Below are 24,808 nucleotides of genomic sequence, written 5' to 3' on the forward strand. Positions count from 1 at the left end.
AGTAAGCCCCTGTAACATCGTGTTAAGAAGTTTCACAGAGAGATAAAATTTTGCAACTCATTAAACACACACAGCCGATATTTTCGAACAGTGCCGCAGGCTCAGCCTTTAATAGGATTTAATATTTCCTACTTTCAGCTACCTAGGCAAGCCATGTGAAAGGACTAGCCATAATCCAGGGCTTCTGAGAGGAGCCAGGAAATACAGCTGTAGGAAACGGAATGCCCTTACCTACTGAAAGAAGAATTAAAAGCGAGGGTCATTCCCTCACCCAAACATTACATTAAATCTGTAAAATTTATCTCTTCCCACTCTTTCAATTAACCCAATTCCTGAAATGTGACCTCTTAACAATTAGTTTTACCTTTCCTAAGCTCCTGCTAGCTCTATTTCTGCATGCAGCTTGTTTGTGCTGAGTTTCTTAAGAAATGAAGTGCCTGCACGCTGCCAGCCTGCTGCATCTTTGGCCTGCCAAATGCTCTGCGGTAATGAGACACAAGGGCAAGCAACCAAAACTCTGTGCAAGTAGCAGCACAGCCTTGCTCTACTGCAAACAAGCCAAAAGGCACAAGTGCAGCTCTCACCACCTCCCACCTCTCTGAGAGGGAACTGTTTAACCTCACTTGAGGGAAGCAGGGATGTATTTCTGCCCCTTCCAAAGCGGGAAGATGATCTGCAGCAATGCAAGCAACCACAGCCAACAGGCAGCCTGAGAATTAACTGCTCTCAGCATACTCTGTTGAGCCTTTTATTTTGATGAAAGCTTGGTTTTTAATCACGCTGCAGATGACCAAGTTCTCAAACAGCACTTGTTTTCTACTAACTCTCTCAAAAGCAATACGATCAGACTTCCCACAAATAGACTTATATATATATATATAAAGGCTAGAAATGTAAAAGTTGGAACTCAAAGAGCCTCCAAATAGCTGTAGTGAAATTCTAGGTATCTTCAAAGAGGTTGCTATGTGTTCAGCAAAGGACTTCTTGCTGAAGGAAGCCGAATTAGCTGTGCCAGTACCCGCCCAATGGCCAATGCTCACAAACAACTCAATGGTTTGAACATCAGAACCTAACGATGAATTCCCTTATGAAAAAAAACAAACAAGCCCACAGCATTTTTTAAATCAAAGAAAAGCTTTTGAGTTATCAGGTGATTTACTGAAGATTAAGCCTTAACATATTTTCTTGTTTTGAGAAAATCTTAAGTCAGAGCAATTCATTGACCCCAATGAAACAAAGGCTTTAGCACAGCCAGCCTCAAAGCCCCGATTTCATTCAAAGGATCAACTCTCTGGCATCTTAAGACATCATTAGATGTGATGGGCACAATCTTACTCAAGAAGCTGAGGTATCAGCTGAATCGTAAGGAGGCAGTTAACATGTTTGTAACAGAAAGCCTTCTGTCACCCCAAGGCAGAACTTGTAAAGTAGTTGCAAGTGAGCCATCAACACACCCAACCCATTCCAAGTACTTTTTAAAGCAAGAGCTCGAGAATTCACAACATAAGGAAGACTTCTTAAAAGTCATTTAGGCACACTCTGCCTGCCAGAATTATGTTTCATATTCTGCACCACTGCAATTACTGCAGTCACATGCTGCCATTTATTTTAAAAACCTGCCTACTTTAATGGGTCTTTTAATAAAAAATACTCCTTGTGAGATCTCATCTAACTGCAGCCAAATTTAAAGAGGACATCGAGAATTATAAACTCTTGTATTTATCTCACCTGGAAAACTTGTTTTCTCTTTATTAATGATATTGCGCGTAACTCACATCCATCCCAGCTATGCCATGGGCAAAGATAAAGCACCCAAACAGTAAATTGTTGCTATGAAAGCAAGCAGCAACTCAACAGGTAGGAGAAAGGCTTTTTAGAACAAGCGGAAACAAACATTACTTAATGAATACTCCAATCTATTAGTATTGTTGCTAGATACATCACGTTACCTACTTAATAAGGCTTAGCGCTATAAAATGAAGATAGATCACTAGCATAGCATACTGTAAAACAGAAAGGATGAATTACTGGATTGAAGAAGAAAAGAAATGAAGCATTGGAGCACACACTTTCCCCAGCACATCTAGGATTAAGAAGCCAATCAGCTGAAATGGTTATTCTATATATGTTTATCTAAATATGTATATTTAGGTATATCTTTAAATGTGGAAAAAGATGTACTTAGATGCTTCTGTTTATTTACAAGTACTCTGCTTTGCCATTGTGTAGATTACAGTCCTACTACAGCCCCATATCCTGCTGCTGTGCACCATGTATCATCACCTTTATTATCACTCTGATAAAAAAATTGTTCACTTACACGGGTATTTTAATCTCACAGGATAAATTCTACTCCAAAGTCCTGCTTTCATCACATCACTATCAGCACAGAGAATTATTTTCAAATCAAGTTTGCACGGCAGTCTTGGGCAAACTTTAGAATAAAAACCACTGCTCTAGGAATGTTCCTGCATTTCAAAACACAGAGCATCAATAAAACAGCTTGAGTGTCAGGCTTGTTGCAACACATGTATAAGCCATGGCTCAGCAGTTTTAAAACTCTGGTACTCCTTTTGTTGGTATATGAGCATTTTAGAAGGAGTATGCAGCTATTTTTTCTTAACAAATCCATTAAAACAGGTGTACAGGCTTCATTAACGATTTTTCATCTCTCTGTCTTAGACTTCTGAGAGTAATTATCATTTCAGCATGTTTAACATCTTCTAGATAAACCAGTCCTCCCATTTTTCCATTCAGGCAATTAAACAGACTGCTTTGCCACAGAATACAGACAACACCAACCTCTATGTATGCATCCTGAGAAAAATACATACACAACTGCACAGAGATGAAGGAAAAATGGACCTTTTCAGAACTGATGCAGTAGCAATAAGCAACGAGTGGATTTCACTTCATTCACCCAGGCTGGGTGTTACTTTAGAACAGATGAGAAGCATTCCATCGCACCCAATATACGAACGCAAAATAATCCATCTTTATGATGCCGAAAATAATGCACGTGTCCACAGAATGAAGCAGGCAGCAATGCAGCTGGCTGCTCCACAGCAGCACTTCCCCAAACTGCAACCCATCAGCAGCATCCCAGGCTTTGTTACCACCACCCTCCTTATCCTCATCCACAGACAGCCCAGGGCAGCGAGGGAACTGCCAGTGACACAGGGCCTACCAAAGTGACATCCCACGATCAGGAAAATTGATATAAAAGGAAAAAAAATTCCTCTGTTGCTCTCAGTGAAGGAAAAACTGAGGAAAAAGCATGACCCCAGTAGCTGTCAAATCCCTCGACAAGCAATTTATAAGTAACCCAGCTGTGAGAAGCAGCTTCACTAGGAGCATACATCTGATTAGGAACCAAGGACTCCAAGATGACTCCCATCAACCCACAGAAATCCATTTCCAAGTATATGCTCTATGTCTCTTAAGGTGCAAAGGTCACCATTCATTGGAAATTATTATAGAGTTCTCTCTTCCTACCCACATAAATCAGATTATTGGAAATGTTTTATTGGCTTTTTTCCCCTTTCTCTAACAGATACTTCAGCTCTGAAAAATACAGCGGTAATACAACAAAGGAGGTAGTACAACAAGGATAGTGAGTGCTCCGGCATACACAGAATACACAGTGCATCAGTTTTGTGATTTCCTTTTCCTTCAAAAACCCAACCAACCATGCACATCACATGTACTGTCAAGTTAATTGCAACATCTGAATGAGTGGAGCTGCAATTATCACTCTCTTCTAATTAGCTGCTAGCAGCTCACAAGAGGTTATGAAATGCCTTCTCACTTCTTCACTCTGCTTTCTACTTCACTTTCCATCACTCCTCTGCAAACTCTGATGCTACTTTCAGGCTGAGTTAGCACAGCATAGAGGTAAAGAATGGCAGCGAATGCCCTGAAGCCCCACAATGCAAACCCCATAGGTTGTTGTTGGGGACACTGGGTCTCAGCTGAAGCCCTCAGTAGGAAAGCAACTGAGAGCACTGAAAGCTGCTGCTGATTTATGGGCTCACTGCTACATAGAGAAGTTGTCCAGGAAACCACTTTGGAGGGATTGTTAGTTCTAATAGACAGTACTTTAAGGGATTAATCAAGGAATTTAATGATATCATTTGATAAATGGCCAGGTGCACTTGCATCCACCTGCAGTGAAGGAGGTGCTGCAGACCACAGCGCAGCCACTAACTTCTAGTGTATGTAGTGTGGGCAGAAGTACAGCAAAAGGGAGAAATGAGAGGGAAGAAGACTTAAACTCACATTAAAAAAAATAAAAAGAGCCCATTGGAAAGTTTTCATGAAGCACCATCCATTTTTAATGAATCCTCCTTAATGGCGCACAGAGGAAGGCAGGAACCAGCTGATGAGTCACCCTGTAATCCTCCCCTCAGCTGTAACAGAACCAGATCAGCACCAGTCACACCTCTCACACGGATTATCCGGGATTTAGCAGCCACACCGATTTCATTTTCAGGTCCCAGGTCAGGAAGCCGAGTACTTTGTTATGTCCTCTTCCTACAATGCTCATCTCCCCAGCCACAGAACCTGCAGAGTCAGCGATCCTCCCAAAAGACTCCATCCTCACCTGGGCTGCACTGCAGAGCAGTACTTTCTATATACATCGAGCCCTCCCTCAGCAACAACACAAAAACAAAGGAAGAAAAATGAGGACAGAAAAGTATTTGTGCGGCTGAAGTTGATAAACATCCCCGGCCCCCTTCTATGCAGCGGTTACTTCCGAATGGAAACAGACTCCATTGTTTCTCAAGTATCTCATTTCAGGCACAAGAGATCACCGCCACAAAACAAAGCTATTTAGAGGGATCCTGTTCTTTGAAGCCCACATGCCAGTGAACAAGAGCCTGTTTTGAAGGAGGGAAAGAACACCTGAGAGATAGCAATAAAAGAAATCCGCATACTTTAATCAACAAAGCTTTGTACTTCGCACCGGGAGGCAGAATTGCCTGTTTCCAATAATTTTGTAGCCGCCGCGGTTACAAACTTGTAGCACTGGCTCCATTTAGGCAAGTAAACAGGTACACATCTCAGACAACAGATGAATGGTTTTAAGTATTTGCTATTTCTCATGGCTTGTGCAGCTGGGGTTATTTATTGTCACTCCCCCCCCCCCCCCCCAGCACAGACAGCCTTCCCTAGGAACTGCACAGTGGCTTTGCTGCATAGCTCCTGGTAGGGGTAAAACACGGGCAGAGCACTCCAGGCTGCAGGGATAAGGGCAGAGAAATTCAAGTGGTACGGCACTGAAACAAATCCCACATTCATTTATTTATTATTTCCACCCACTAACACACACACACACACAGATATCACTGCAGGTCTTTTCCCCTGTTTTTCAGCAGTTCAAAAAGAGGGATTAATCCCCTTCCACGTACAAGGACTCACTGAGTTGTCTTCAGCGTAGAGGAAACCACAGGGTGCCTTTGTAGGAGTATCTTGTGTCAGGTAGGAATCTATCCCAGTTGGCTCAATTTAACGTGAGACTATAAAAACAAGGCATAAAATTGACCCGAGGCCAAGTAGGCTCTTTGGAAATCAGTGCTGCTCCACCACCCAGCCCGGCAGCTGCCAGGGAACTGAAGGCAACATGCTTTTCCTTAAGACTGAAGGGTGAAGGACTCAGCTGCAGCCTCCCCTCCTCCAGGACAGGAGACTCCCATGCTCAGAGAGGTGAGCCTGACTGCAAACATGGAGGCCCTCTGGCAGGTCTCACCCCACAGCAAGGGGCCTGGGGCTGTGGTGGAGGAATGGCTGCTGTGGGGCACAGCCTCCAGGCCAAAAATGCAGGCTCCAAAGTGAGATTTCTATTTAAAGGCAAAGTGATCTCAGCTACTTGACACCAACGGGCTCAGCAGCTACTGGCAGCCAGGGGAATTTATAGCTCCTGCTCGCTTTAGTCCAGTTCAAGGGTCACTGCGCATCTGAGGATGTGCAGATTGACAGTAGAAGCTTTACCCCCTGAAATAAAAGAGGACAAGGAAACTACAGAAAATCCCATTGTCTCCTGCAGCAGCACTAAGAGAACTTCACATTAACAGCAAAATAACTCCATACTTCCTGAGGTTCTTCCCCTTCCCAGTTCTCCACGCTGGAATACCCTGGAGTTCACAAGATTTGGTCAGGCTGAACTGCCACAAGGACGATTTGAACTCATTAAGGTCAAAAGAAGTTGAGAGAAGTTGGTACAACTCACACAAGGAGCTGAAGAACAGCAGAGCTGATGCTACAACTCCAGCAGCATGTGCCAAAACAACACATGAAAGGAAAACCCGGCCAGGAGGAGGACAGATGAGCTGTAAGGGATCTTTCTAGCTCATTCTTATTAACCCACTTTACTTAATACAGCCACCTGTGTGAAGAAACAGGGTATTTCCTTTGCTTCTACTAATCTATATACATACATGAACACTAAATTCATCCCAAACCACCTGTGTTCATTGCAATCACACTGCTGCCATAGGGCAACACATGCTCATCCTCCATTAGTAGCTCAATGCAATATAAGTTTCCTACTAATTGAGAGAAAAGCAAGTCTTTTGTTGCTAATAAAGCCATGGTTGCGCTAATGCCCAAAGCAAGTTTTAGTACTAAATAGAAGCAACTCAAAATCCACATAAACATAGCCATCTCCCTCAGTTAATCAGTAAAACTGAGAATAATGCCAGTGTACTGACTCTGTTTTACAGGAACTAGATATCAAGTATTTCAGCAAAGAGCTGTGCTGGTCTGCAGCAATTGGATACATCTGGAAATGCGATTTCCCCCTCCCTTCTGCACTGTTTCTATTTTAACAGACAAAATTGATTCTGCTCAGTCAACCACCACAGCTGTATTAGCTCCGGCAAGTACAACGGGTCACCCTAAATGTTCCTCTAACTGAAAAAATCCAGACAGCCTCAGGAAAAGCAACATTGAAAAGCTGCTTATTGTACAAAAATCTGGAATAAACACCATCATTTTAATTCCTGAACCACACAGCAGAGAGGAAAAGAAATCCATTCCAGAAGCAGACTTGGGCAATACCGATTTGATACTTTGTGTATAGAATAATTCAGTTCTCAACATATGAAGTGGCTAATTGCCATTTGTTTTAATGACATCATTATTTGCCAAGTAAGGACCATACTTGCCTGTGGAGTTAATGAAAAAAAGACAATGCCCCAGAATGTGAGCAGAACTGCAATAGTCAGCTATCACCCACACGGATGCAAATACAACTGCTCTGGATTAAGATGAAATAAAAAGCCTTCTGAAGAGTTTTCAGGAGAGCTGGGCTAAAAGAGGACTTGGAGCATCTCAGAACTGGTAGCTTTAGTAGTTACTATTCACAGCTTCCACCTCCAAAACCATAACCAAGTATGCAACAGAGAAATGCACATGTTTTAGGTGGGGAGGGGGATTAGCTGACTTGCTTAGAAGCTATGATTCAGCACCGTTTTAAGTTTGCTTACCTCACCAAAAATGGCATCGATTCCAAATCAACCCTGCTAAAGCATGCCAAGTAGACTGCAACATGTGATGTGAATTAAAATGCATGTGCTGTTACATGGAAGATTCTGGAGTAAAGGGGAACGAGTTTCATCAGCTCCATGAATGTGCTTACTTGGAATAACGCCACAGCTATGACAGGTTACACAACACATGGCAGTTGGTAGAGGGCAATAGAAGTGTTTTTAGAAAGAAACGCTGGGAATTTCATAAATTGAAACCCAGGTAAGTCCTTTCAAGTCTAAAATAGAGTGCCTCCCAAAAACAATTTTTAAGTAGAACTGCATTGCTTTTCTCCTTTCAGCATCTCAGCTGAATGGGTATCATGCACCACTTAGCTGGGCATGCCCAGAGAAAACCATGTTGATCTAAAGAAGTTCCAGTAGAAATTTATTGGCAACTGACTTACACCTCAATCTAAGCTGATCAACCTTAATAGAGGATTAAGGACTTGGTTCCTCCATTTCAGTCACACATAAGTGGCAAGATGTGAAATGAAGGTGGTTCCTCGCTGTATCGTTTCTCAGCTCCGTGGAAAAAACAACAACAAAACACTGATTTTCCTCCTCTTTGCCAAGCAAGGTTTTGGGCACGCTGAAATCAAGTCTCATCAGAACAGCATCCTTGTCTTCCAGTAGGCCAACATCACTTCAGGGAAATGATGCATTTCCAGACATAACTTCAATTCCACATGTACAAACTTAAGCAATTGGAAAACCTGTTCTGCTTCTGCATGACTGTTTCAGATATTCTCCAAGCATTACTTGCATAAATCACGCCTAATCCAAAGCAATGAAGATGTCTCTTCCAACAGCAGTGCCAAGCCCCATACACCTCACACAACACATGCTTGGCTGTGCTCTTACACCCACAGGCTGTTTGGGTATCACACATCAGCACTTATCCTGAAAACACCACTGTAAGCTTACCACAGATCCTACTGAAGCTGTAGGTTGGTATCTTGCTGCTCATAGCAAACAGCTGTGAAATGGCAAGTCTAGAAACTTACTTCTTCCAATCCAACAGCTCTTCAACACCTACCCCAAAGTCATCCCTCCAGCTGGGCTCCTGGGATGCAGATTCACCCACACCTCCACCACAGCCCCTTCACACCCAGCAATCCAACCTAAAGACCCCTACCACACCTCTGGTACCTCGGAGCATGAAGAAACCTTGGCAGCATTAGAAGCTCAACTGCTGCTGCTGCCATCCTTCTTTCAGCACATCACCAACAGCACTGCTGAGCTCTCACTTCAGCCCTCTGTTACACCCTAACCACAAAGCAAAGCAACCACCAGACCACAAAGCATGTTAGACGCACACGAGTCAGACTGTGTATCAACTACAAACATTAAGATGACAGCTTCCAAAAACCAGCTTCAACCACCCTTCCCACCCCACCCCCCCCCCACCAATCAGCTGCAGTCAAGAGATGACCAAAGGGATCAGAAATAACCAAGAGCTGATTTTATTTGCAGGCCTTTACTGCAATGGGACCACACACATTACACAGAGAACAGCTTAAACCGGACTATGGGAGCATGCAGCCAAACTTTAGGGAAAACACACTCAAAAGCAGAAGAAAGGAGTCTCATTTCATTCAAAGGAATGAATCTGAAGCCTGGATCAACCCCATTTCATATAGTGAATTTGAGAAGCAGTCTATTAATAGTTCACTACCGTGTTCCTATTCCTGCCTCTCTATGTCATGGAGACAGCTCTACTAACAAACACCAGTAATACAGACATGTTTTCATGTTGTTGCCATGAAGCAGAGCTAAACCAATTGTTTAAGCTTAAAAAGCAGCATCTCAAAAACTGACTTAGGGCAGACAAAATTGGTCTTGGAGATAACTTAATTAGCACATAGTAATATCAGATTCGAGCTTCCCGATGAATTCTCCCTCCTTTCTTCCTCCACAGAAGTTCTCTAAATTATTCTGTTCATTTACACTACAAAGTTCACCCAGCCAATAAATTAACAGCCCAGATAGTACCAGTCTGCTCTTCTGACATCAGATGAACACTGCCAGCCAACAAGGACATCATAAAAGACAAACTATCACACCAGCGAAAATCTACAGAATGATACTTGATCCATAAAGAAACTTCCTGAATACTTAAGGGGTGATAATATATAATAGATATATAATCTCCCTGCCACATCTGTTTGTGTTTGGCCATTTCAGCACCCTGCGTTTGGTAGCTCTGCATAGTCAGCTATTTTGCACCTTAACTTCTAATTTCACACGGAGAGGGAGAAAGCACTCACACAGAGCACCTCAGTATTCAGCACTGAAGAAGGAACTGAGACATAAAATGAGGTCTTTGCATTTGAGACAGCACCGTGTGAGACCATTCTGCAGCTTCCCCGTGAGCTCCCAAAGGAGAGGAGGATGGGGATGTTGGAAGCCATTTATCTAACTAGAAAAGCACATTTGGCTTGCCAGCAGCAGGTTGGCAAAGGCCTGCAGTCCTTATTCATGACCTAACATTTTACTTAGGAGTACAACACTTGAAATACTGTTACCGATGCCTCACCACAGAGCAATTGTATGACACCAATTAAATTTAATTATAGCTGTTGACAACCTTAGAATGCAAATCCTCCCAAACTGCAAGGCACACTAATCCCATTCCAATAGTTCAGTTTCAGGAAGTAACAATAAACTCATTTTCTCGCTAGAACCTGACTAAAGCTTTCATGTCTTCGCAGACAGGTATAAAACCCAGATTTCACTTGGTTATCACTTGGATCCTGCTGTAATCCTAGCCATGATTTTGCTTCTGAACCCTAAAGCCATCTTTTCACTGAAATAAAAGCAGTGAACAGGGCTGGCTCACGAGGCCTTTGTACAGATGGACAAAAAGAGGCGGGCTCCAGGCAGCAGTACCACTGGGCTGAAAGAACTGCTGAGCCAGGGCAGGGGATTAATGCCTGTGCATGACCTCAATTGCTCACTTTTAGAGTCCGAGAGCTAAAAACAAGAGGCATGTGTGCACCTGCAAGGAAAGACAAAGAGCAACACTGTGCAATTTTCCTGCTAAAAAGGTCCTCCAATTGTGTGATTCTGTAAAGGACGTCATTTTGTCTTCAGCAGCTCAGCAGTCATGGCTCCCCTCAGCCTACTGTTAAGTATATCTGAGCATAGCATTTCTACAGACAGAAGCATGTCAAAACAGTGCAGCATACAGAAGAGCATCCAAAAGGCTGTGACTGAGGCCGTTCCTTCCCAGCACTCTGAAGCACACAGTAAGAATCCCCAGCTGAAGTGCTGAACAAGTTAAAAGGCTCCAGACAATGCAGAGCTGCACCTACCAACTGCTTCCTTCTTCCAATTAACCCTAAGGCAAAGGCCTCACATGCCAGTGGCAGATTCATGTCATCCAGCTGCACATTCTCACTGCAGACAACAATTCACCCCCCATCCCCTACCCCACACACAGACTACCCAGCCTCCAGCACCACCTGAACACCTGGAAAACATCCATCTTTAAAGAGACACCACAGTTGTAACACTTATGGTGAGCTGCACCCATTTCTCTAAAGTTTCTTAACAATAAAGGTTATTTCTACAGCTAGAGGCCTAAACCAATCTGTGCACTGCATTTAGGCTACCCAGCAGTAAAACCTGGCTTAGGCTGAAGCATAACCTGTAACTGAAACAGGTGAGCGTTGTGGAATTACTACAGCTGATTTCTCTACAAACAGTGGGCTCAGGAACTCCTAAACAAGCATAACAAAGAATATGAAAAACAATAATCAGTCAAACCTCTCACTGCAATGCAAACTTCCCTTCTTAGTCTCCTCCTTTGGTTTAAATGACACAAACAGTGAATATAAACAGAATGGGCTCTCCGATGCACCAGGCAGTCCTCTGTATCTGGAGTTATTCTGTTATGGAAAATATGTTGGAAAATCTCTACTCTAATTCCCCTACTGAGGATACTGAGAAAACCTGGCAGCAAAATGAATTCCTGCTCTGTGTGATGGCTCTGTTGTGACAGAGCTCACATGCACCGGTCAGAGCAGACAGCTCAGCAGCCCCAGCCTTTCCCTGCACACACACATTCCCCCAGAGGAGATCTGAATTACTGCCCTAAATGAATTTCAGGAGTAAAAGCCTCGCACATCAGGGCTCGGTCCACAGCATCAGCTAGAGATGAGGCCCTCCCAGCCCCCCCTTCCAGCACAGCAGAGCTGAAATCTCCCTTCAATCCTTTTGGCAATCCTAGAGCCTTCCCACCTGGAACCCCAGCCCCCACTGCTGGAAGTGGAATTGGGCCTAGCCCTTCCTCCACATCGTGGCCATGGTGTGCACACACCTCACAGCTCTGCCTAATGACAGCCAACTAGAGCAGCCGTGGTGAAGGCTGAGGAGCGCTGCCTGTGCTTCTCTAGCAGGCAGCAGTGCTGCAGTGAATCACAACCATATTGTGCAAGGAAGCCATTGGGGAATAAGGATGAAACTGCACATCCATCCCTGCCCATCCCACCAGGCTGGTGGTAATTTATAAAGAGTTTGTGCCAGCCCTATTAAAATAGGCAGCTACACGTGTGAATAAATGTGGTGTACTACACATTTACGTGCTGCTCACACTCTCCCATGGCCCATAAGACTGTCGCACAGCAGGAAGCTTGGGAACAAGAGGGTCCAGGGTCAGAACTAGGAGTCAAACAGCCTGATTCCCACCCAAATCACGGGGGTGGAACTCCAAGTAATAACTCAAGGGAAAAATTAAAACATATAGATTTTAGGTTTTCCCACACAAAGTGCTACTCAAATGAATATTAACGGAAGTGAGGTAGGGAACAGGCCCTGAAAGAAACAATATTCTACTTATATATTCTCACTGTATTGAAAAGGACAGAAACAAAAATCCAGAAGCAAGAATATATATGCACTACAAGATAAGTGCTAAAAACCACGTCCTAGAACAGCACGAGGCACTACCTGCATCTTCTCTCTAGGCATTACCAAGTGACCTCACTGCAAAGAGCCCAAAGCAGAGCTGTTATTTTTAGCTTTACTTTTAGATGTATTGGGGCACAGTGCTCAACTGCTATACGTGCTCACAGCACCTAACAGAGGCACAGCCTAAGGCACGCCCCACGAACTACCAGTGTCAGAAGAGAGGAAGGGGCAAGGGCTTAGAGACAGCACAGCCCCCATCACCAGAACAGCATCACATCCCCATATCCACGGGGAAAAGACAGCGTGCTTCTGCAAATGCACTGCAGTCAGCGGACACACTGAGCGCTTCCATCCCAGATCCGCCGTTAAACGAAGCTTCTGCCTCCTGCAACCCCAGTACTGGCTGCGAGGCCAGGGCTCGGCTCAGCTCCTCGCGGGCAGTGCGGGCCGGAGGGGGTTAATGCGGGGAGGAGTGCGCATAAGGTGGTGGGTGAGGAGCCAATGAGGGCACTGCGCTATAGTTAGACGCTGGGTACCGAGCGGTGGGGGCTATAAAGGCTGCTCCGAGCCGAGCTGCCGGGGGTGACACCGGCACGCTGTCTTCAGCGCCGGGGCTTATAAAACGAAAAAACACGAAACCATACGAGAGGATGAGCTTACCTGAAGTTCACACCAAGCGACTTCCACCCACGTCTCCGTGTCCAGACCCTTATAGACCGTTTTGAAGGATCCCCTCCCGAGTTCAATATCAAACTTGAGGAACCTGCCATCCAGCGAGGTGGCGACCGCCTTCATGTCAGCCTCCTCCTCGGGCTCCTCTTTCTTGGCCTTGCCCTGATCCCTGGCCGCGTCCGACGCCTCCTTCCTCTCCGCATCCCTGCCGGCCTCCTTCTGCTCCTCGGGCTCCGCCGCACCGCCGGGGGCCGGCCCCGCCTGCAGCGGCCCCGGGGGCTCAGCCTCCAGGCACACCTTCTCCACCGCCCCGTGCCCTGCCTTCGCCCTCTCCGCGATTATCCTCCTGGTTTTGGGGAGCAGGATGATTTTCCTCTGATGCTCCGACTCGGGAAGGTCGAACGCGGGCTCCTCCTGATCCGAGTCCACCACGCTCCGCCGCAGGAACCGCTGATGGACCATTTTAGGGTCCCTGGAGCACGGAGCTCGGGGCGGCGGCGCGGGAGCTCCCGGCACCGCAGCGGCGGCCGCCCCGCTCCCTCCGGGCCCATCCATGCTCACGCCGCCGTCCGCAACCGTGGGAGCGCCGGGCTGGGCAGCGCCCGGGTACCCGCCGCCTCCCCGCCGAGGTGCCGCTCCGGCATCGCCCCCGCTTTCCATCGGCTCTGAGGTCTCGGCGCCCGGGCTGGGGAAGTCACCGCGCTCCGTGTCCGCGCCGGGCCGCCCCGGGGCCACCTGCGGGAGGAAGGCAGAGCGCAGCGCCCTGACGCACCGCCGCGGGCCCCGACCAGGCAGCCCACTCCGCTCCACGAGCCGCCTCGGGACCGGCAGCGGCCCTGACCGCCCCCCACCCTCCAGCAGGGAGCCGAGAGCGGCGGGGGCAGGTGCACCTGCGGGCACAAAGGGGCGGCGGAGCCGCTTACTTACGTGCGGAGCGGGGGGCCGCCGTCCTCAGCGCCATGGACGGGGATGGGAAGAGGGGCGGGCACCGCCGCGTGTGCGCGTCGCCGTGCGCGGGGCGTAAGAGAATGAGTGTGTGTGAGTGTGAGTGTGTGTCTGTGTGTGCGGGGAGCTCGGTGCCGGATCCCCGCGGCCCGCCCCCGCTCCGCAGCGCTCTCTGCCCGCAGTGCCGCCCCCGCGGCTCAGCCCTGCGGCAGCCCCCGCCGCGCCCCCATGGGCGATGGGCGCCGGCCGCCCCCCGCCCGCCCCGGCCCCGCTCCTCCGCCCCCACCCCGCGCCGCCGCCGCCGCCGCCGCGCTTTTGTCAATGGGAAGCGCTCCGCGGCGAGCGCCCCATTTAACGCACCGGCGCTCGCGGGCCGCCAATGAGGCGGCGGAGGGCGGACCCCTCCGGCACGGCCCGCCCCCGGCCGCGAACAATGGGAGGGACCCGGCCCGCTGCCACCGCGCCCCGCTGCGCAGCGCCCTCCGCCGCCGTGCGGGGCTGGAGCGGGGTCGGCGGGGGGAGCGATCTCGCAGCCAACACCGCGGGGCAGCCCCGGCTCCGTTTGCGTGTACAGGTGTTGTGCGGAGAGAGGCCGCTCCGGCAGGTGCCGGGAACCCAGCCCCCCTCCTGCTCGTAATTTTTCATAATCCATCGAACGACGAGCAGAATTCATTCATAGCGTTTGATAATTCACTGCGGCACCTCTGCTGTCAGCGCTGCGGGTCTGAGCGCGCCGCCCGCCACATGGATGGGGATTTTCCTTTGTTTGCTGATTCTCTCCATTCCCGGCTGCCGACGAGGCGCCGTGCGAACAGCGAGAGGCCCTGAGCCGGGCGGGGGACACCGGGCTGCCACCCAGGGCCGGGGCTGGACCGCGAGCACGGGGCTGCGCCCACCGCAGAGGGATGGGGCTGCTCGGAGCATCCACGGGAGGATCCCGCACCCCGCCCTGCGCAGCCCGCTGTCGTAGGCATTAAGTTCCAACAAATAAGCTCGGTATGGTTTGGTAATTAAGATTTAACAAAATAAATCTGAAAGCTGATTGTTAATTATTACCTGAGATTTCTGAGTGCGAAGAAAGCATCTGCTCAGCAATCATAATGTGTTTTTTTTCTTTTCATTGTTCATTTTCTGATGGGACTATTAAAAAAAGCCAGCAACTTTACAATAAGAATGCAGGTGTTTCTTTTAATTGATGCTCTGCTGTTTGTTGTAAAGACGTGGCTGGTGAATAACAACTCGGTGTGTTGAAACATTCCATCTTCCAGTGAATTGCTTTTTGAAGCACTCCCCTACCATGCAGTGTTTGCAGGACGTGCAGTCAGGGCACAAAGCACAGCTCTGTGTGGAGCTACAAAGGCTCTGCTGGCAGTGCTGCCATAACTGCCCAGACAGGAGAAGACTCCTATAAGCAGAACACAGGAGGAAGGCACCAAGAGACAGGCAGGGAAGGATAAGAGCCCAAATCCTTCTCCAGTCCCTGTATTGATGGAGAGCTCTTCCCACCTGGAGAAACTCCCACATCTACGTAGATAGAAGGACAAGGTTTTGACCAATGAGACAACCTGAGCACTCAGCAGGTACACAGTGCTGGAAATACTTTAGAGCTGAATAAGTATTAAAACCCCAGTTCACCATCAGGAAAGTGTGGCAACAAAAGCCTTGATGAAGCCATTTATCACATGGCAACAAAATGTAATGGAATACTGGTGGGAAGGTTCAGCCTCTACTGCCATCTCATCAATATCCACCTCTGACATCATGGGCCAACATCATAAAATAAGAGGTGTTACTTTCAGAGCAGTCATCATAGATAGACAGACAGATATATAGATGGACAGATAGATGAGTGATAGACATCTGTTAGCTTGCAGCAAGAAAGTTAAGCCATTCCCCATGCTAACAGCTTGACCTCCCGGTGCTTGGATACGGAGAAATTTTGTGTTTGTTTAAAATAAATGTTTGCAGTGGACTGTGGAAACATTTATATTGGCCTTTGGATTTCTATTAACTTGTTTTCTTTGTAATTTATTACTTGATTGAAAGTGGGCCACGTACTTATGGAGAGCCACTTCCAGTTGCACGGAGGCTGTGCTCTTCCTGCTGCACTCATGCTACCAGCCCCAGTGCCATGTTGCACAAGGCCTGTATTTTCTTTATGAGAATAATAATTTAAAGACCCACTTTCACAATATAGTCTCAGTTAGGCCATTTGTGTTCTCTTCTGGCTACTTGCTTATAGATGCAATAGTTCAAGTCATCGTGTTAGTACAAGCATCTATTGCAAACATGTAAAAAAAGGATCTCTGTGCAGTGAAATCGTGGATCCTGTGGCAAACTCACCTGGCAGGTAGAGCAGAGCAGGCAGCAGCAGTGGGGAAATGGCATCACCTGAATCCAAAGTGCAGAAATGCCTCTGCTTACCCTCCCCAGTGACACAGGAGCCATTTATCATTGTAACATGCATCCCCATGCCCTGTCCTAAAGGTGGGGTTCCCTTTCTGGGGAGGCATGTTATCACCTCCCCCACCCAAATCTGACCAAGGATCATTAACAGTTGTTCAAAGATTCCTGCGTTAATTCAGAAATTTGTATTTAATTATTTATCTGCTTTTATTTGCCAGGAAATGATGGCGTTGAGCCTACAATAAACACAAATGGGCTGCCCAATTAATTTCCAGATAGTTCTGTGTGACCACGAGGATAGCGGGAGTTCAGATAGCACAGTGGTGTTTTTTGAACCTCTCTCCCTTTGCTTGTGCCCCTTTCTGTTCTGATCCCTGCCATGCTTTAGAAACACAGTTGATGGATAGAGCTAAATAATGTGTAGAGAAAAGTAAGGGACGGAGCAGAGGAGGCAGAACTAACAAACATGCAACAAACGTGCCAGCAAATAGGCTTGTTTACAGACAAGAACAAGGAGAAGCGCTGGGGCTTGAGGCCACAGGGGCTTGTAGCCACTCTCCTGCCTACAGACATTGAGCCCTGCTGTGAACAACAGCTGAAATCCTGAAGAGCTTCTGCTGCAGCAGTAAACTGAACTGAGAAAACGGATACCAGGTAAACAGCACAGGTAATATAGAGACTGTGGCACACACAGCTGAAAACAAACACCTGTGTGTATGGAGAGCCAGCACCAAGTGACCGAGGTATGGGATTTCTGGTCTTCCATGGGCTGCCCTATTGGAACATCAGGAGACCATCAGAAAATACGCAACAACTTGAGCTACCGGGGTCTGTCAGTGCAGGCAGGGCATGAGCAAAGAGTGAGCACTGTGCAAGGAGGGTCTGTGGATGCTATGGGTCAGTTAGAGCTCTGTCCTCCTCCTGGGCACAATTACTTAGCACTGCTCTTTTCTATGTACTAATGGCCAGACAGCAAACATCAGCCAATGGTACGTGTGTTAGAGATGATCACAGCCAGCTCTGGATGGCTCCCAGAGCTCCTGACAGCAGTCTGCTCATCACTTGTCAAAAGTCACACCAGAAGAACACTGATAGAATGTCAGTTTCAGTACTTGATAAATATGTAATGGTATGTTTCTTTGTTAAGAACATGAGAAGTACTTCAATGACAAGATGCTGCACAGTTATTTCTTCCAATTCCTTTGGGAAGCCAAAAGCCCACCACCTGTCCTGAGCCATCTCCATAGCTGTCATACCCTTGGTTTCCACATAGCTCTGAGCACAAGTGTGTTAACTGGGCACATAATTAGCCCACAGCTTCAGTGTTATTACACTGCCTAGCTCCTGGTGCAGATGTAGGCATATGTGGGGTGTGATCAGTCATTTTGATAGGATGAGAGGAAATGGCCTCAAGTTGCACCAGGGGAGATTCAGGTTGGATACTAGGAAAAAACTTCTCTGAAAGAGTGGTCAGGCAATGGAATGGGCTGCCAAGGGAGGTGGTGGGGTCACTGTCCCTGGAGGACACGTAGATGTGGCAGAGGGCCACGGTCAGTATTGGTGGTACATAGATGGTAGGACTGGATGATCTTAGAAGTCTTTTCTGACCTTAATGATTCTGTGATTCTATGATTCTCCTATTTAACCACTGATCTGCTCATTGTTCGCATGTGAGTTGAGGACAAGCACACATATAAAGTATGACATAATTCAACACCTCTCTCCTCCTTTATGACAAGAATGCCAAAGCCTTAAGCCAGCACTTTATATTCTTATTTTTCAAAAAGCCAAGCGCTGTATATTTTACTGCTATCAGGAGGAGAAGTGATGACTACCGAATTCAACCGGAGTCGGTATCTTCTTCCCTAGAAATTATGGTACACTTTTACTTCTTGAGTGGGGATTTTATCAGTTTTCAGGGCCCAGTGCCAACCTGATTGTGTAACCAAAAAAAGAAGTGCAAAACAATGTATGCGATAGGCAAAATCACTAAGCTCCACCAAGTGGCACCACGGAGAACGCGCTGCCGTCAGGCTGGGAGCTGTGCTTTGGAATGGATTCAGAGGTGACCGCGATCTCTGCTTAGCCTGCCTTCATTAAGCATTCAGCTATTTTTGTTTTCTAACTCCTACAAGGAAGATGAATAGGGCATTGCAGAAAGATGCTCTGCAATGTAATTATTACTTATGTAACGTTCAGCTCTTGATCCTACTCATCCATCCCACTGGTTATGAGGTTAATTGTCCAAGTGTCACGCTCCCGCGCATTCTGCAGCAGTGTTTGCAGAATGAGTGCCTGCACGAACATACATGGGGGGACTCAAACATCTGTTGTTACTCATTTATATTCTGTCAGTGCCTAAATAGCATCAGGCATGAAACGAATGGTGTTACCAGCACAGAAAACAAAGATGGCTCCTGCCTTGAAAGGTTTCCAACTGTTAAACTAATCCGCATGTCCGTATGAAAACACTATGAAAAGGAGCTTGCATGCAACATATGCTAACAAAGCCAATGGATACTTAAGTTGAAGTTTACTTTTGCGCTCTGGTTCAGTAGATGACTCTTAAGTTATGAATAGGTTGAGCTCAAAAGCTCATCTACTTTTTCCAGTTTATAGCTGATGTGCTAAAGGCAATCATCTCTGCCCAGAAAATGACCTTCGTTGAACAGAAGTCTTTTCTTTCTCATGAAGGTACAAAGGATGTTACTTTTATCTTCTTAACAGAGCATTTTCTCCCCTCAGTGAATCCATTGAGAATTGCAGGACTCGCCCTGAGCAGAATTCTGCCTCCTGGAGGTGCCAGACAGAGAGGAAGAGCTCTCTGTTCTCATTAACACATGTGAGGATGCTGAAGCTGAACATACACTGGAAAAACTCCAGCTACACTAGGACATGTCACATAGGGATATTATTAATAAAAGCCTATTAACACAGCTCCTGATATACCGATGTACTAGAACAAGACCAGAGTGTCTCATCCCTGCAGAGAACCCCACAGACAGTTCCTCTCTTTTCTAAGGATTTCTCTGCTCAGGAAGTAAGTTTTGAACGTCAGCAAAAATAATAAAAACTGGCCTCGAGAGATCTGATGCATGGGGATTTTTAAAGGAGTTTACATAAGCTACAAAGAAGTGTATACAGAATTTTTATAAAGCCAGGAAACAATGCCAGAAACCCTGTGGATGAGAATGCAATTGCCTGAAGGGATTTTATCAGCTGCTGTTCTCTCCAGATGGTATCCTGTTGAGTTTTGCCATAAGCCAAGTTATCTCCTGGTTGGACTAACTAAACCACGTACCTCAATTCTCATTCTATAAAACATCTTACATGGTCATCTTTGTTTGTCAGTCTCCTTTTAGTCAAACCAGGATGACTAAAGCTCAGTTAAATGCAGCAAGATATCTAAAAATAATCTTAGATTTTAATCTTTGCCCCAGACAATTCAAGACATTTTTCTTCCTTTCTCATCCTGCTTGTCTAAGTAATGTCAGGGCTGACATTGAAAGAACTTCCCCAGCACGGAGGAAACACTGTTACTGTGGTTTAAAGATGAATGCCTTTTAATATAAAAGTTTCCTAGCAACATGTGTTCTCAGACTAAAACTTGTTCCAAAAATGGTGATGCTTTCAGTATTGTCTCTATTCCCCTGTTGAATGTAGTCCCTGCGCTGTGTTGTTATCCCTGCCTTCACAGCCCATTGAACAGCAATCTTCCCTTCCCAGGTTCAGCTCCTCACCGTCTCCAGCTTTGGTCTTACACACAAAACCATCTGCCTGCCCTCATCTTGCAGTGGGCATGCTCTGCCTTTTTCTGTATCTCAGAGGAAACACCTCCTTTTATTTTTTTTTCTGATGCAGTTGTGGAGTTTATCAGACCCCTGAATATCTCTGTATCTTTTGTTATTTAGACTGTAGATTCACCCAGCCTCAAAGCTATTTTATCCATGTCTGCAGGCTTCAGGCAGCACCACCGTTTGCATTTTCCAGTGTTCCCTATGGCCAGCAGCACAAATAAGCACACACACCTTCCACAACAGGAGCTGCGCCTTGCATGAGGAGAAATAAGCACAGACAAACAAATCTAATTGGGTTCTTATATGCTTAGGGAAGCAGTGAAGGAAAGGAAGAGGGGAGTGGCAGAATTTCCTAGAATGCAGTTTCCTCATGCCCGTGAAACAACAGAGAATGTGACCATGGGCAACCCAAATCCTGCACATCCATAGTCACTCTGTATTCACTCTGACAGAGCGAATATAGGCAGCACTTGTTTTATTGTGCAACATCCTATCCTTACATGCTTTTCTTTAGCTTTTCTTTTTGCAAGAAAGGCATAAAAGAAAATGTTCCAGGTCACCAAGTACTGAGGGAAACCTCTGGATTGCTGGATGCACAGACAACACTGGTAGCAAATGGGTCCTATGCTTCAGGGATCGTGCCCTGTCCTCGGCCATTGCCCTTTCTATACATGGCCTTGTGAGTGCTGAGAGAAACGGCAGTGTGCAGCACAGGTACAGGGCTGGTTCTGGGGGAATTACTTTGTGCATGAGAGAAAAAGCATCCCACCCCTGGATGTTCTTGGAGGAGTCAGGCTCAAAGGCCTGCTTTGCAAAGCCCAGACAGACTGCTGTCTCCCTGGCAACCAGAAAAACTGCAGGAAGAGAAGTAGGTGTACTGATCCTCCGTGTGATAGGGAGGAGGGATCAAAAGGAGGAGGCGCACAGCCCTCAGCACAGGGGGTTATGCCTCACAGCCAGCTATGGCCAATCCTCAGCACTTCCCAAGGGGCTGTGGGGCTCCTGGTGGATGTCCTGCCATCCTTGGCCCCAGAACGCTCAAGGACACTGGGCACTGAGCTCTGTGGGATGTGCAAAGGCAATCCCAAAGGGAAATCAACCTGCTGCAAGTACTTGAGACACATTAATGCATGGCCTCAGTGGAAAGCAAAGCCAAGGTGATTCAGAACATCTCTGTCAAACCTGTCTGTTTCTCATAGTCTTCTTTATGGGAAGAACTGTTAGAAAGCTGTACAGTTTGCTCTCTGCATGGTTTTAATGACAGTTAATAGCTATGAAAACCCCCAGCCTGGCAAACCAGCAGGCTGATCTCTAGGAAATGCTCCCCAGAGCAGCACGCAGGAGCAACCTGAGCTCCTATCATACCCCTTTCTCACTTACATACAGTAGAAACATAGTAGTGAAGCAAAACCAAAAAGTTATGTAGATGCATGGCTTGTGCAGCTGACGGTACCCTGTCAGTGTTTTCAAAATGCAGTATTTGCTTTAATATATCCCTCAGCAGAAGGCCAAGAGACTGAATTATAAATGCTTTAAAGAATGTTACACTTTTTTAACTTCTTGTGCTGGGAAATACATCTGTAATGTCACTTAATACTTCTCAGTTTCATCAGTTCAACAGAACAAGTAGCCCATTCTGTTAAATGAATGCACCTGAAGCTCACGGTGCTGTGCAGTCTACTGGGTGCCACAGGTAATGCAAGGCTGGAGGTGATGGCTCCACTCACACACCTCTTCTCAAGAGCCCAGACACTGCCAGCCAAGTGGTCTCAATGTCATCACTGCTCCAGAAACAGAGGGAATGTACTCCATACCCTAACCTGCCCTCATTAGCAACAGCTCCAATCAGCCTCATTCATGAGAGCTCATTGCAGAGGAGTCAAAATTGCCTAGAAAAAAATCCAGCACGTGCTCTGTGAGGAGATACATGAACCCACTCCAACTGCTTGGAGAATTCAAGAACATACAGGAGAAAGGGGATCTGTGCCCCCAGCTCATCAGGACAAAAGCATTTATTCTTTAATCAGGACTAGCGTGAAGCACAAATAACTTTGCACAAGGGTCCTCCCTTTGCACAAGGAGGTATGGGGGAAGAGGCTGTGCTTTTCCCTCTGATCCTTGAAATCTCCATTGCTTGTGAGCAGCGGCTTTCCGAGCCCAGATTCCTTGGTGCTGAATGTTTCCAATCCAGTAACGTTCTCACAAGGGACAGATTTGGACTTGGCACACAGCAGGCGTATCTTGGATTCCTTCACTGAATGTCAGGGGTGTCTCACCCTCTCCCTTTCTCTCCTAGGGGAATGGGCTGCAGAAGGATTCCTGCCCACTCTGTGGGTTTTTTTCTTATTCTGTTAATTCTGGGATAAAAAGGATACATTTGCTTCTTGCTAGGCAAGGAAAACACTCAGATAACGTTCACAGTGATAACTGCACTGAACACAACCAAAGCTTAAGCCATATATTTTCATTTGGTTTACAGTGCTTATTTTCTTGCTGTCCTCCTTATCACCATTCATATTTTAGGTACTTTATTTGTAGATATCTGCTTTTCCCCATACTTCAGTAGCTTCAGTCATCGCCAGGCTTCTACACTGCTATTTGCCACTTACCCTTATCAGTCACATATTTCACCTATCTATCACCACACTTTTCTTTCCAGCCATTCACAAAAGCCAACCCCAAGATCACTGCTCCTAAATGCATTTATCCTTGCCTTGAAGCTAACCAGAGAGGTTTGTAGCCTAGGCATTTTACCTACAACAATTTGCTGTGCTGAAATTCCACTTCACCTGCATGGTTAGGAGTCCCAGTGACTTTTCTTGTTACTCTTTGGAACACTAACATTTATATTTGATTTGTGTTTACTTCAGAGAATGCTGTTGAAGTGTTTGCAGTTATTTCATGCTTTTTCTTTCTGGGATGAAGACAATAAGAAATGATGGGCAAATGTATACTGGGAGATGCTGGATTAGTTACACTTCACTGTGTTTTTGAAACTGAATTGTCTCTCTGCAGCCCAGTGGTTCAGGACATTTTGAGTCATGTTGCTCACAGAGTCCAACAAAAAGAAAGTGTGTATATTCTCTTAAAACAAAAACCTCCCACTTCCACACTGGACGCAAGTGCTTTGATATTATGATGACAGGCGTCTCATCTAGATTCTATCTCCCCATGCAGTTTTCACCCTGCAAGAAGCCTTTAGGCTTTAGATCAGATCAGACAACAATAAGGTTAGAAATACAGAAGGATATAAACCATGCCATTGCTGACTACAGCTTTCCCACTGCAATCAAAGAAGCCCTCTTTGGTCATTATTTCCCTTACTCTTAACAAGGTCGATCAAATACGTCTCTCCTTTTGCATTTGATGCTGTGTCATACCAGTTGTCACTTGTTCTGTGACACAGGGCACATCAGTGCAGTGAAGTATTGGTAGACCCTGTTCTCAGCCCCAGTGTGTGATAATACCACACCATCTTTCCATGACACAAAGCACACAAGCATGCAAAACTAACCTTCATACACGTACTTAACAAGGGACAGTGTGCATGTATGGGAAAATCAGAGGCTAAATATGGTGCAGATAGCTCACAGTACTATAAAGTCAGTTTCACCCTGTGGGTTGAAGCCCATATTTCCTCCAGTATCTGCTTACTCTGCACATGGTTTTCAAATGTTGTGCCACACACAAAATAAGCAAATGAAAGCCAGCCCTCAGCCCAGGAGTGCTCCCTGCACTCCTTATCAAAGTCAATGTAATACAACAGGCAGAAAAAAAATGAATCATAGTCTACTCTAACCTCACATTCATTCTCTGCTTACTTAAGTGTGTAAGTATCTTCTGTCTTTCATTCTGACAGGCTTGAAGGAATGTCTTCATAAACCTTAGCTTCATAAATGCATAATTGTCTGTTATTATACATACTACCAATTCTCTGCTCTAAATCCATCACCTGGGTTTGAGCTGTGTATACAACGCTACCAATAACATATCTTCCCCCAAATCCTGGCCACATTTGGATCTTCCAAAATAAACTTCTCAAAATAGGGCAGAACCTCCAGCTGCAGCACCAGCCCATGGCAGCAGGGCGAGCTGCTCCTGGTGCTTTGCAGTCTCAGTGCCATGGAGTCTCCGTGGCTGCTCAAGGAGGCCTTCACCCTTAGTGGCCTGGAGGCTGCTTCAGCTCCAGACAGCCTACAGACATCTCTGTGCTGTCGTGACCATGTGAGAGACGGAGCAAAAGTCCGTCTTCTTTCTCCCTTTCTGAGTCCTGTATTGCTCTGGTGCAACAAAAAAGTAGCATTGAAAGTCCAAATGTATCTTTTCGAGCCTGATTTTGCTGACCAGGAGCACAAAAATAACTCCTTGAGCCTGTTTTTGTTTTGTTTTTTTGCAGAGATTCTTGTTCTTACTTAAGTTCTCACCTTAAGTCTTCATTCCTTATTATTTCTACTCTATATGGCTGTAAAAAAAAAAACAACCAAATGTTGGAAGTAACCGCGGGAGACAAGTCTCATGCTATCATGGTCAACAAGCCTCGTTTATTAG

General features: G+C 46.3%; 1 protein-coding gene across 16 annotated transcripts in view; it reads right to left on the reverse strand.

Annotated features, from left to right (window-relative positions):
• The window catches only part of WNK2 (WNK lysine deficient protein kinase 2), a 95,628-nt gene extending 81,349 nt beyond the window's left edge, over positions 1-14,279 (reverse strand). For 12 of the 16 annotated variants that reach the window (XM_015874764.2, XM_015874755.2, XM_015874757.2 and 9 more), the window contains exons 1-2: positions 14,040-14,279; positions 13,101-13,847 (exon numbers count right to left, since the gene is read on the reverse strand). In XM_015874764.2, coding sequence (XP_015730250.1) covers positions 13,101-13,772 — 672 coding nt within the window. In that variant the 5' untranslated portion in view covers positions 13,773-13,847; positions 14,040-14,279. The remainder of the gene's footprint in view (positions 1-13,100; positions 13,848-14,039) is intronic. The other 4 variants (XM_015874766.2, XM_015874763.2, XM_015874762.2 and 1 more) reach the window with 1 other exon arrangement.
• Between the last annotated feature and the right edge of the window lie 10,529 nt (positions 14,280-24,808).

This window comes from Coturnix japonica, chromosome 12 (assembly GCF_001577835.2).
Source record: "Coturnix japonica isolate 7356 chromosome 12, Coturnix japonica 2.1, whole genome shotgun sequence".
Lineage (NCBI taxonomy): Eukaryota > Metazoa > Chordata > Aves > Galliformes > Phasianidae > Coturnix > Coturnix japonica.